At 39.5% G+C, this 14649-nt stretch overlaps 1 protein-coding gene across 9 annotated transcripts in view; it reads right to left on the bottom strand.

Moving 5' to 3' along the window:
• ATG13 (autophagy related 13) overlaps nt 1-14649 on the bottom strand; it is a 58547-nt gene that overhangs the window by 20126 nt on the left and 23772 nt on the right. For all 9 annotated transcript variants that reach the window (XM_044259191.1, XM_044259197.1, XM_044259196.1 and 6 more), the window contains 5 exons: nt 7411-7492; nt 6336-6416; nt 5758-5877; nt 3596-3642; nt 2292-2432 (listed from right to left, as the gene is read on the bottom strand). In XM_044259191.1, coding sequence (XP_044115126.1) covers nt 2292-2432; nt 3596-3642; nt 5758-5877; nt 6336-6416; nt 7411-7479 — 458 coding nt within the window. In that variant the 5' untranslated portion in view covers nt 7480-7492. The remainder of the gene's footprint in view (nt 1-2291; nt 2433-3595; nt 3643-5757; nt 5878-6335; nt 6417-7410; nt 7493-14649) is intronic.

Here is a 14649-nt window from a genome sequence, read left to right as displayed (position 1 = left end):
TGACATGATTAAATTTACTAAGTCGGGGGGGGGGAATGATAATATAGCTTTAAAAAAAAACAAACCAGAAAGTTATTCTTTAATGGTATAAGGCTGTATTGTTAACCTGTTAACGATTGTATAGGGGCGCCTGGGTGGTTCAGTCAGTTAAGCGTTTGCCTTCAGCTCAGGACATGATCTTGGGATCCTGGGATCGAGGCCCCCCACCGTCAGATTCCCTGCTCATCAGATAGCCTGCTTTTCCCTCTCCCTTTGCCCCTCCCCCTGACTTGTGCACATGTGTTCTCTCTCTCTCTCTTGCTGACAAATAAATTTAAAAATCTTAAAAAAAAAACCAAAACACTATAGTATAAAAAAAGGGGAGGGGAGCCAAATCTACCTCTGAGATCACACACTTCTCTATGGTTTAAACCATATTATTTGTATCCAAAAGCACTCCTAAATAATAAACAGTGAGCAATTAATCCTGCCTTACTCCAGAGATACAGAATAAAGCTTAAAACATTGGTAATGAAAGGACCAAAAGTCCTAGTTAATTAAGTTGATGACTAGTAGTGTAGTATGGTTACTTACAAAAGAACCAAAATGAAGGGGGCTTGGTATAGGTAAGTGAGAAGAGTTAGAAGTGGTCTTTCGTTATATACATATATCTTTAAAGATTTTATTTATTTGTCAAGAGATAGAGAGAGCACACCCATAAGCAGGGGGAATGGCAGACAGAGGAAGAAGCAGGCTCCCCGGTGAGAGTCGATGTGGGGCCCAAGCTGAGGGCCTTGGGATCATGACTCAAGCTGAAGGCAGATGCTTAACTGACTGAGCCCCGCCCAAGCATCCCTCTTTTGCTATATTTGAATAAAGGTCTAGTAATTTTCAAATGGAACACTCAACTTGAAGCCTGAAGACTACAGAGAAGACAACAAAAATATTTTAAAGATTTGGAAAAATAGGCGCGCCTGGGTGGCTCAGTGGGTTAAGCTTCTGCCTTCAGCTTGGGTCGTGATCTCAGGGTGCAGGGATCGAGTCCCGAGTCGGGCTCTCTGCTCAGCAGGGAGCCTGCTTCCCCTCACCCCTGCCTCCGCCTGCCTCTCTGCCTTCTTGTGATCTCTATCTGTTAAATAAATAAATAAAATCTTAGGGGGAAAAAAAAAGATTCGGAAAAATAAACAAACATGGGTAGGGTTGCTAGATTACTGCTAAGAAAATTTAAGAATGACTTGATAACTACTCTCGGTAGTAGACTGTTTAGCTTAACTAGTTAAGGCTCTAATCCTTAGTCTTTCCATCCTGTTATACTAATTTCTCCTCACAATTAGCTCTATACCTTCTATACCTATAAGCCAAAGGCTAAAACCAGTAGCTCACCACTAACATGAAAAAAGTCTTGGGTGACCTGGGAACTCCTGGCTTTCGCCATTCCGCTCTCACACTCTCCTACCTTCTACACCGCCGCTAGCGCCCCTCACGAACTGCGCACGGCTCGTATCCTGTCCCCAACTTCCATGCCTTGCCATCTGTCGCACTCCCCTCTTGGAATGATCATTCTCCCTCACTTCTACCAGCTGAAATCCTCTCTGCCTCAAGGTCTAGCTTGAATCCCACTTCCTCCAGGAAGTCTGTCTGGTTTTCCCACCCAGAACAAACTTTCCCTCCCTCTGTTCTCCTAGTACTTTTCTACTGATACTGCTATGCAGTCTTCCAATCCTGCTTTTTATTATAATTATGCATGTGCCAAACTGTCTCCCCCAATAGATAGGCCCCTACGGGGTAGGGCCTCTGTACAGTTCTTCCTTGGGCCTAGCACAATGCTCACATTAAAAAGGCACTCGATAAATACATGTTGAGGTGAACCACTCCAAGGAAAATACTCAAAGAATCACTGAGAAGTTCTTTATATCCACAGACAACTATTAACAACAAATTGAATTTGAAAGTCTGTTAGACAGGTTTTAATTTAACTCTGAAATAGAGAAGGCTGTGGTATTTTCCCAGGATAACCTGGTTTTTAAAGTCTTAAGCTCCTTTTTCAGCTTTGAGATGTGTATTACTACAACCTCAAAATCCATTCCATAGGAATCAGTGACTGTACACAGAACAAAAGGACAAAGAACCTGGTAGCTTTGCAAAGTTGAGAGTCACAAAGGAGGAAGGACAGACAATCATAGTAAAGCTACAGCATCTACTATCCTACCAACCATCTGTCCAAAATTAATCACAGAATACTCCTATACCAGTTGATGCGCCAAGTGGCAAGGCTAATGAGTGAATCAGGAAGGTGACACTATGTTGTTTACCTGTACAATATGACATATTCGTGCCCCTGTTTTCTGGAGAGTCTGTAAGCTGGTGTCACCCTAGTTATGGCAAGGAGGGACTTCAGCAGCAGCGACAGTCTGTTGTACACCGTGTAGGAAACTTTAATCTCTTTATCACACCTGAGGAGCACACAGACACAATCAGCATTCGCCTACTCAACTCACATAAAACCAAGAACAGAAATGTAACGGATATAGAGGTGTTATGTTCTGTCTAGTGACTGAGAATCGTCTGTTAGCATTATTCATGAATTCTGATAGAATATAACCTGCTATGCAGTCCACATAACACCTTTCACAGAGTATGACAGTCAACATAGATGACTGCAAATTAAGTGTGGGAACTGCAGAAGATTAAATTTATCATGAAAACAGGTTCTGAACTAAACGTGTAATTAGAGGTTTTTGTCAGTTTATCAAGAGATTATTGAGGTAAGCAAAAGTTTTACTTTTCTGTGCTCTAGAACCAGGCAGTAGATAACAAAAGGCACCTAATGTTTTCTTCTAGCTTTGAAGCTATTATCTAAGAAACAAAGCTACACACTCAAAAACAGTAATTCAACACTGCAATTATATTAATGGAAGTGCAAATAATTTCAAGATAGTATCTTATGAGATTTCTACCTCTACATATCTAATGGGAAATCTGGAGAAAAGTCTGTTTGGTACTAAAATTTTAGACTATACCTGGCAATAGCTTTCTACTTAGGAAAGAAAAACAATACCCACAACCCAGACTTAATTATTAAGATTTTTCTTTTGATGTGTTGCTATTTCCTCCATTTGCCTATATACTGTTCATGAAAACTGAAGCTTCAGGCAGGAAGTAAGCTAATCTGCCTTGAAAGAGGAACATGGAGAAGGAAAATAACATGCATTTCCAATCTATGACCAACACAGCATGTAAAAAGGAGTAGTGAAGGGGAATTGTACTGGATGTCTGCCATACAGAAAACAGACAACACAGAGCAGTCATGTTACAAGAGCTCGCAAGGGATTTAATCAGAGAACTATCTGTACTCTGGGAAAACAACAAATCCTTTTCAGTCTTTTCTCTGCTCTTTTCTCTGTGGTGTCTAAGTTTCGGTGGACTGATCCTCCTGCTGAAGGTCAACTCTGTGCCTGGGCTGGAAGCCAAGCATGAAGCAAATTGTAGCAAAGACCTATTGGCTTTGTTAAGTGGGAAGAACACCCTCCATGACTGGTAACAAAAGCCCTGCTTTCCCTGTGTCATCTTTTATCCTCAGCTACCACAACCACAGACCCTAAGTCAGAGCACTTACTTTTCATTCATTTCAAGACACCAAATTTCTAGCTCCATGGAATCTCCCTGTAGATGGGACAATTGAAAAATACTTGTTTTAATTATTTCTTTTATTATAGAGCACTGTACAGTCACTATAAAAATACTGAAAAAAATAAAGGGAAAAAAATCAATTTATAAACTCACCAGCCACTTTAATAAATAACATGAGGGGTGCCTGGCTGGCTCAGTTAGAAGAGCAGGCAGCTCTTGATCCCGAGGTCATGCGTTAAGACCCATGTTGAGTCTAACAATACTTAAATAAATAAACCTAAACATTTTTTTTAACGTGAGATTATACTGTATGTTATTTTTATCACTTTCCCATTAATAAACACAACATGAAGTTTTCCTTAGAGTAAAATTCTACACCATTTTTAATGGTTGCATAGTATTCTACCCTATGACCATCATTTCATCCAATCAGTTCCCCTAATACATGGACATATAGGTCACTCCTAATTTTTCACTACCACAAACAAGACTCTAATAGCCTTGAGATTAAAACTTTGTCATTGCCCTAAATTAATTTCTTAAGATAAATTTCCAGAATTAGCATTGTTAAACAGTACTCATGCTTCAAAGATTTTTGCTATGTATATCCAAATTACTCTTCAGAAAGGCCAACACTTCAGATGATGGAGAGAACCTTTCCCTCCAATTCTATAGGAGATATTTTTAGGTGACACCCACTGTTAAGGAATACCTTAACAAGCTCCTCACTTAAAAATCTTTTTAGCTCTGCAATGTCTTTAGCCAAACTGTTCAGTCTTTCTCTGGTACTCTGAACAGACTTAGTCCAGTGGGTGGGGAAGAAAAACAGAAACCAAAGCCAGAATCCCTCAACCCTGTAACACTCCCGTGTGCCACTTAGTAAGAAGGACAATCATACTTTTGAACACAAGTAACCTTATTACCAATCAACTGGAAGAGGGCTATTCTTTTAGATTTGGGAGTAACCCTGGGTTAGTTTGTGGAATACAGAACTTACTAGTTCTAGATAAAATTTAAATATGTATCCTTAAGGTATCTTTTTCATCATACTGTCATTTTTAAATGATGTGATAAATTTTGGGATTTCCCCTGCTCCCCAAAGTCAAGGGAGGATGAATAGTAGGAAGTATCCAAGACAAGTTGGTGCAGTTTGTCTAGGATAATCGGAATATTTTATACTCAGATTTCACCTGGGAAAGAGTTCTTCTAGAGAGTCCTTTAGGACTCCCTGTGGATCACTAACAAAAAAGATTCATAGTATAAACTGGCAATACAGTAAAGAAGAGTAGGAAGTTTTGTTTTTTTGGGGCCTAAGGTTTCCACAGAACAAGTATCAACATCATTCATTCAACAAACTTCATCAAGAGTGCCATCCAGGCACTGTGCTAGGCCCAAGAGATGATTATTTATTTATATCCTGCCTCATTTCAAAAAGAATCTGAACAACTACAGAAATAAATAAGATGTGGTGTAACTGCTGACCTCAAGAATAAAGGGTAAAGTATGAAAGGAACATGGAATGATCGCTACTGTAAGTTATGTTAGGCACTTTACGAATAAAGATTAAATGAGAAAATATAAAAACCCTATGAAGTGTCATGTTAGTTTGCTGGTGTTGGTGGGGGTGGGGTTAGGTAATTTGGCCAAAGTCAAATTAGGATCTAGGATCTGAACTTGGGTCTGTGCAGCTCCAAACTCCAACTGCCTTTTATTATACCACCCCAGCTTCACAATCTTATAATGGAAATAAATCAATAAAGACACAAGTAACAATATCTGCCTTGATCCTGATGTGAAATAAGTAAAAACACATCTAAAAAAAATCACAGTACATCAATTGTATTTTAGAAACAATGTAAACAAAACATATGGTAAGTCTAAGGAAAGTAGTTACCTCTCCCACTAGAAAGGGGGTTTCAAGAGCACATGAGTCTTGAAGGATTAAGTAGAAACATTTCATACCTAGTTGACACATGAGGAGGACAAAAAGCCCATTTCAAGTGTTTGGGAGAATAAATACAAAAAGCATGACCTCCTCAGAGAATGCTAAATTCAGAGAGGGAGGAGGCAGGAATGAAGCTGAATTGGAACCAGAGTGTGAAGAGCTTTGAGTGCCAAATGAACACACCACCCTGGCCATAACCTTACCTCAGAAGTTTTGAGTGAGATCTCCACACACATCGATCTCCCAACAGCAGGCAACTGTCCTGCCAGTGCCTTTTTTGCTTCATGTGTAACCTCTGGGATGTCTTTGATTGCTAAATTGAACTAGAAAACAAAAGGGACTTTTGTTAAACACTCACAAGGCACATTATGGGAACATAAAGCAGTGAGATGGTTATGCTGGGTAATGCGGGCATGGCTTTGAGTGATGAAGGACATCCATTCATTTCTCCCTTGCCCAGAAAAGATATCCTGCATCAAAGCCCCGAAACTCAGGTTGAAAGAGGTGATGACTTATTATAAAAATCAGTCAACAAGGTATTTTTCTAAAGACTAAATTTTTCCCTGACTGCAGAAGAAAGATGAGAATCATACAAACCTAGGGCTAACCTCTGATGAAGAATGTACTTTCCAAGTGAATGAATCAAATGGAATTAGACATATTAATGTTATGATTTAGTAATATTATGAACTGTATTCTTTGCAACGGCACCATGTACAATTCCTGATGACAAACACGCCTTAAAAAAACAAACAAACAAACAAAACCCCAGGAACTTTACCCAATCTGAGCCTGTTGGGGATGAAGATGAACGAGTGCAAATCTTCTCGCCGAGTCGAGCCTGGACAATCACTTGGACAGTCTAAAAAAAAGAAAAGCAAACAAACAAGAAAAAAAAAACCAATGATGAAGAGTCTTAAACTGGTCTGACTCACAATCAGGGTTAACACCCCCTGAACGCAGGGTTAAAAAGATGCCAATGATCGTAACATCACTTTAGGAAATGATAGGATTTTAAAATTCAAGAACATATTTTAAAAAACCACGACACAAAAATAATACTGTAAATATTCCTGAGGGCATAATGTCAACTGATTGGAGGAATTTTAGTTTAAGGCTTGGGCTCTGTAATATTCTCACATGGCAGAAGGAAATTTGCACATGGTAGCTTTGACTTTCATAAAGAAACAAGTCCAACCGTAGGTTTAAATATTCACTGCCGTACACTTATGTAATCATAGTAGATTTAAACCAAGGATTCCACAATTATTCATATCATTTGGCCCATATGGCAAAAGTCTCCCAACTAATTTTACAACCAGAATCTACTGCATGGATTGTTTTTTACATGGCAATCATGAGAAGGAGTGATAGAGGTGGAAATGATTTTTAGATTTAAGAAAATATAACTTCTCAAGAAAATATAACTTCTCAAGCATTCAAAATTCAGTTTTAATTCCTCATTTACCCAGAAGGGAACAATAAATGGAAGTCAGACATTTCAGAGTTAGTTGATGCTTTGGGAAGGATGCCTGAAATGCTGTCCATTCCAGTCCACTGTCTTTGTTCCCACCCCAAGGGAACATACTGTGCCAATAACCTGGCATAATAGTTTGACATTTCTGCAAACAGCCTTGCAAAAAAAAATTTTTTTTGAACAAGTAGCTGTGGAAAATTGGAAGCTACTTTTTAGTTACACCCCCAGTACCGCCCCCAAACTTCACAGTTTGGTTTACAACAGACAGAAGTATCCCTTAAAATGGGCAAGCTGCAAGCTGTTATTCTATATTTCCAAAAAGGGAGAAGCACGGAAGTTATTTCTAACAGTTCTGAGCTCAAGAGAATAGATATATTACCTTGAGGGCAAAAAATTTAATAAACTTGTCCAGGTCCTTTCTGTCCTGGGAATTGAGATCAGTTTCCATTGCCTATAGGAATCTAAAACAGGAAAAAAAACAAGTGTTGAAAAATGTGACTAATATCTTTTAAATTCAAAGCATACAGAGATGGTATTGTCTAGCTGTGCAAACAGTCATGTGGGAGGGAAAAAAATTTCTCCCTAAGATACCAAAGTGAAAAAATATTAAGATAGTATCTTTTGAGGAAAATAAATTCCTCACAAAGAAAATCTAGGCTGTAAAATTTAATTTCCATTCCAGAATGGAAAAAAAGAATACTTCCTTAACACACACACACACACACACACAAGAAAAGAACCAAAGTCTAGGGACCTGAACAATGGATGAGGACAAGCCATTTTACCTGCATCTGAAACTTTGAGCTTTAACTATAATTTATCTATTAAAAAAAGTTCTACTACCCACCATACTGAGGACTAAATTTCTAACAAGACAAAAGTTCTGTTAAAACATAAAATGAGGGGGGCCTGGGTGGCTCAGTCGGTTAAGCGTCTGACTCTTGATTTTGGCTCAGGGCAAGATCTCAGGGTGCTGAGATCAAGTGCAGTGTAGCTCCTCAAGAGCTGGAGTCTGCCTGGCGTTCTTTCTCCCTTTCCCCTCCCCCTGCTCACACATGCTCTTGCTCTCTCTCTCTCTCCAATAAATGAACAAAATCTTAAAATAAAACATAAAATAAGATCATCTGTATTCCTTCAGAAGGGCACTGAATCAGTTTAACTTTGGGGACCCCTTCTGAGAATCTGGTAACAAGACAAGCCCTTTCTCTAGAAAAATGCACACATATAGAAATGTTTGGATATAACTTCAGGGGGGGTTCATGGATTTCATGGAGTACATCACAGCTCCTCAGGTTGAAATGGCTTCAGGTAGAGCTGGTATGAGGAAGCAAAAACATTTAGGGAGAGAAGAACATGAACAAAGAGTATCAGCAACAGAGAGCAAAATGGATTTGGAACTATTAAGTATCCCAGTTTTTTAGAGGACTACGTATGGACAGGGAGATAGTATGGCTGGTTGGGGCCAGATCATGAGAATCTTGAATGCAATGCAAGCCTAATACAACCGAAACGGAAGCTCCTTCAAGATCTTTGAGGAAAGGAACTAACAGGATCAGAGTGCTAGTATCATCTGAACGGTGCTTTAGAAAGAGCTTTGCTAGCATATTGTAGAACAGTTTTGAGTATGAAAAGCAGGGAGACCAGTTAAGTCCTTCGCAATAATGCAGGCTTGTGGTCAAGGCTAAAACTCTAGTACAGTTATGGTTTGGAGATAGTAAGGGTGGGAGATATTTTAAAGGAAGAGCTGATGGGATTTAAGGACTGACTACAAAAAGTTTAACAAGGTTTCAGTTAACAATAAACAGGAAGCTAGTTTTAAGGAAATGTATAAATAGAAAAGAGCTGAAACTGGAAATTTTAAAAACTGAGATATAATACCATACACAAAAATAAATTCAAAATGGATGAAACACCTAAATGTGAAACAGGAAAACCATCAAAATCCTAGAGAACACAGGCAGCAACTTCTTTGGCATCAGCCATAGCAACTTCTTAACTACATTTGTCTCCTGAGCTGAGGAAAGGGAAACAAAAGTAAAAATGGACTACTGGGACTTCATCAAGATAAAAATCTGCACAACCAAAGAAAAAAATCAAAACTAAAAGGCAACCTACAGAACGGGAGAAGATATTTGCAAATGACATATATGATAAAGGGTGAGTATCCAAAATATATAAAGAACTTACCAAATTCAACATCCAAAACACAAATAATCCAGTTAAGAAATGGGCAGAAGACATGAACAGACATTCTTCCAAAGAACACATACAGTTGGCCAACAAACACATGGAGTATGCTCAATTTCACTTATCATCAAGGAAATACAAACCAAACCTACAATAAGATATCACCTCACACCTGTCAGAATGGCTAAAATCAACAACACAAAAAACATAACAGGTGTTGGTGAGAACGTGGAAAAGGGTGAACCCTCTTACAATGTTGGCAGGAATGCAAACTGGTGAAACCACTCTTGAAAGCACTATGAAGGCTCCTCAAAAAGTTAAAAATAGAACTACCCCATGATCCAGCCATTTCACTACTAGGTGTTTACTCAAACAATACAAAAATACTGATTCGAAGGGATATATGCATTCCAATTTTTATATCAGCACTATCAACAATACCCAAATTATGGAAAGAGCCCAAATACCCATCAACAGATGGATAAAGAACTTGTGATATATATATACATAATATATATATACACATATATACATATATATGCACACATATATACACACACACAATAGAATACTGCTCAGCCATCAAAAAGAATGAAATCTTGCAGGACATTTGGGTGGTTCAGTTGGTTAAGTGTCTGCCTTTGGCTCAGGTCATGATCAAAGGGTCCTGGGATTGAATCACATCAGGCTCCTTGCTCAGGAGGGAGCCTGCTTCCGCTTCTCCCTCTCCCTCCCCCTGCCATGCTCTCTTTCACTCTGACCAAAAAAAAAGGGGGGGGTGCCTAGGTGGTTCAGTGGGTTAAAGCCTCTGTCTTTGGCTCAGGTCATGATCCCACATGGGGCTCTCTGCTCAGCGGGGAGCCTGCTTCCTCCTCTCTCTCTGCCTGCCTCTCTGCTTACTTGTGATCTGTCAAATAAATAAATAAAATCTTAAAAAAAAAAGGATGAAATCTTGCCATTTGCAATGATGTGGATGGAAACAGAGTGTATTATGCTAAGTGAAATAAGACAGTCAAAAAAGACAAATACCAAACAATTTCACTCATGTAGAAGTTAGGAAATGGAACAAATGAACACGGGGAAAAAGACAAAGGCAAACCATGAAACAGAACTATAGAGAACAAACTGAGGGTTGCTGGAGGAGATGTGAACGGGGGATGGATTAAATGGATGATAAGAATTAAAGAGGGCACTTGTGATGAGCACTAGGACATATAAGTGATGGAATCACTAAATTCTACTCCTGAAGCTCATACTACACTATATGTTAACTAACTGGAATTTAAATAAAAACTTAAAAGTACAAAAAATAAAAATAAAAATAAATAAAGATGGGGTATAGCTTACATGTAGTGAAATGTACAAATCTTGGGTGTACAGCTCAATAAATATCTTATTGTTTTCATTTCTATTTCGATAGATACTTTGTTTGTATATATCCATGTAACTGCAATTCAGATCAAGTTACAGAACATTTCCAATAGTCCAGAGGGTTCCCTTGTGTCCCCTCAGGAAAAAGTAACCATTATTCTGACTTCTATCATCATAGATCAGTTTTATCTATTCTTACAAATCATTCCATTTAAATAAATGGAATCAAACAATATTAACTCTTTTGTGGGTAGCTTCCTTTATTCAAGTCATGCCTGTGAAAATCATAATGCTGCATGTGGAACTTTATTCTTTTTTTCAATGCTATGTAGCACTCCACTTTACAAATATATCACAAACTGTTTATAAATTCCAGCAGATAACCATTTGGGTTGCTTCCTGGTTTGGGCTATTGTATTTTTATACAAATCTTTTGGTGGATATAAACACTCCTCGCCATCAGCTGTAAGCCCAGGATTATTAATGCTGGGTCACAAAGTATAAGTACCTAGTTTTACCAGACACAGACAGTTTTCCAGAATCTGTACCAATGTACACACCCATCAGCAGTATATGAGGGTTCCAGATGCTCCACAGCTATACCACTACCTGGTACTACTGATTCTTAAATTTTAGCCATCCTGGTAGAGGTGCGGTAGTATCTCATTTAATCTGTATTAGATGATTAGTGATTAAATTACTGATTAAATGAACACTGGATTCCCCCTATTAGCATCTTTTCATAAGTTTATTGGCTACTTGGAAATCATATTTAATGAAGTTCTAGTTCAAGTATTTTGCCCAATTAAAAATTAGGTTATCTTTTTTTACTAAACTGTTGAAGTTTCTAAAATATATATATAGTGGATATAAGTACTTTGTTGGATATGCACTATAAATATCTTCTCCCAGTTTGTGTCTTGCCTTTCTTACAGCATCTGTTTCTTTTCATGAGAGTCTGAATATACTAATGGACAAAGGCCAGACTACTGTATCAAAATAGAGCTCTGACCCACAACCTGCAGGAACCAGCCCAGAAAGGAAGTGAAACTAACATCTCCATTATCTAGCCCAAGAAGTCAACATACTATCTACAGTAATCAGTCAAGGAAGCCAAACTATCTCTACCAACTAACTAGTCCGGGAAGCCAACAGTAACCCTAAAAAACTGACCCCAAAGAGTCAAGACTTGAGTAATAGCCCCCAATTACCTCCCCTAATTTTCCTCCCTGGTTCCAACTTAGGACCAACCACAGAAAGCCAAATATATAAACCTAAATAACCACATAGGATGCCCCCACTTGTAGTTAGGCTGCCTAGAGCTTTCCCATGCCAATAACTCCAAATCAGGACATATCTGAAGTTCTTCCTTTCCTCCACTATAAAGCTTCCCACTGGTCTACCTGCCTTTGAGTCTTTGCCAATGCGAGTGATGGCGGCTAACTCCCCTGCTATGACAAGCTCTGATTAAATAGGCTTCACCCATTCTCATTTTTGTGTTTATTTCCACATTAAAAACAGCCTTGCTGAGGTATAAATGACAATAAAAAATTTATTGGAAATGCAAGGCATATTAAGATTTTTTTTAAAGATTTTGAGAGCAAGTGAGCACAGGGGCAGGGGAGCAGAGAGAGAAGGACAAGCAAACTCCACGCTAACCGCAGAGCCTGACTCAGAGCTCAGTCCCACAACCCTGAGATCATGACCTGAACAGAAATCAAGAGTCAGATGCTTAACTAAGGGACCCACCCAGATGCTCCAAGATGCTCTAAGTGGTGACATCTATTTGTAACTGTAAAACCATTACCACAAAGTATCCCCATTGTAATCTCTCCTTCCAGTACCTCCTCAATGCCTCATCCTTTGGCAACTACTGCCCTGCTTTCTATCACCATAGATACCTACCTGCATTGTCTAGAGTTTTATATAAATGAAATCTGAAAGTATGTACTCTTTGGCTTCTTTCACTTAGCATAATTATTTTGAGGTTCATCCATATTGTGTTCATTTGTTTCTATTGCTGAGTAATAGCCTCTTATGGAGTCTTTTGATTAACAGAGGTTCTTAGTTATAGTAAGTCAAATTTCTCAACTTTTTTTTTTTTTAAGATTTTTATTTATTTATTTGACAGAGAGAGATCACAAGTAGACAGAGAGGCAGGCAGAGAGAGAGAGGAAGGGAAGCAGGCTCCTAGCCGAGCAGAGAGCCCGATGTGAGGCTCGATCCCAGGACCCTGGGATCATGCCCTGAGCTGAAGGCAGAGGCCTTAACCCACTGAGCCACCCAGGTGCCCCGAAACATGGTTTATTAACACCTGCAGTGCACATGTCACAAAAGAGACCTCAGCAGAGGAGCACCTACATGGCTCAGTCCAGTTAAGCGGCTGTTTTTGGCTAGGGTCATGATCTCGGGATCCTTGACTGAGCCCTGCATCAGGTTCCCTGCTCAGCAGAGAGCCAGACCTCAACAGAAAAGTAATCCAAGAGTATGCCTTCGAACTGTGGCTTATATGGGACCTTCAACAAAGAATGATAAAGTTGTAGAGAAATGACAAGACAAAGGAAAGCAGTTCTAGGCTTCCAACGGTGGCAAACTGTGGGAAGCTAATTATGGGAGGAAAATAATGGGGTAAGGTTTGTTTGCAGATTCCACCAGTGCCTTCTCTGAGCCGGTAAGAGTATGTCTCTAAGAAAAGGAGAATTTAGGTGCCTGGGTGGCTCAGTGGGTTAAGCCGCTGCCTTCGGCTCAGGTCATGATCTCAGGGTCTTGGGATCGAGTCCCGCATCGGGCTCTCTGCTCAGCAGGGAGCCTGCTTCCCTCTCTCTCTCTCTCTGCCTGCCTCTCTACTTGTGATCTCTGTCTGTCAAATAAACAAATAAAATCTTTAAAAAGAAAAAAAGGAGAATTTATCTCACCTTCGGGCAGAAAAGTGGAAGGTAAAGACAGGTTCTTCAATATTTACTGCTTAATGGCCTTCAGATCAAAATAATTTTTATTTCAAAGAGGCATATTCACATTCTGGTTTCCTTCACTTTCAAGGTGATGAGAAAAACGCCACTGGACTTGACATCATGTTGCTAATGATCTTTGAGCAGATCACCTTTTTTTTTTTTTTTTTAAGATTTTATTTATTTATTTGAGAAAGAATGAGAGAGAGAGAGAGAGAGAGAGAGAGAGAAAGCATTGAGAGTGGGGAGGGTCAGAGGGAGAAGCAGACCTCCCAATGAGCAGGGAGCCCGATGTGGGATGATCCAGGGACTCTAGGTCAGGACCTGAGCCAAAGTCAGTTGCTTAACCAACTGAGCCACCCAGGTTCCCAAGAGGATCGCCTCTTAAGAGCAGGGGTACTTCAGCTCGATTCTGGGAAGTTAAGAAGGAAGAGACCTCAAGCTGCTGTGAAAAGGATTTTCTCTACAGCACACCACTATTTGAGCAAATGAGGGGGGGTGGAGAAACCAATGAAGGAGAAACAAAGCACCTGAGAAGAAAGGACTGAGGGACTCAGATGCCACGGTAGAGTCTACTGTGATCAGTGATAGGTTAAGGCCCGAAGTGATCCAAATTAGAAAGGACTTATCTTTTAGAGCCTACCACTTGTCTGTCTGACAGCATTTTGAAGCATACACCCACCTTCAGACCTTCCTGAATATTGGTTGAAAAGAACACCAACAAATGTTATGGTACGAATATAAAGCCCTTTAAAGGGTTAAACTGTTCAAGGCCCTGAAGCAACCACAGCAACAGATCTGAGATAAGAATAATGCTGGAGGGTTGTACTGCCCTTATTTAATACTGAAGTGGGGAACTGTGTTCCCACCACCAGAACACCTACCAATGCAAACATAATAGCACAATGACTCTTGTGACTTTTTGTTCGGAGGTAGGAACTAAAGGATTATGTAACAAGAGTTAGTTATAGAGCCAAAAGGGGCGAGATCTCCACTGGGGAAAAAGTTATCTACAGACATCAGAGCTTGTTGTTCCCTCAGGCCTCGCCTATCTAGCAGTTAATTCATCCTTTACAATATAAAGTTTACCCTATGCCTTGCTTGATGTAACA

This window comes from Neovison vison, chromosome 7 (assembly GCF_020171115.1).
Source record: "Neovison vison isolate M4711 chromosome 7, ASM_NN_V1, whole genome shotgun sequence".
Lineage (NCBI taxonomy): Eukaryota > Metazoa > Chordata > Mammalia > Carnivora > Mustelidae > Neogale > Neogale vison.
This window is presented reverse-complemented; position numbering and strand designations above follow the sequence as displayed.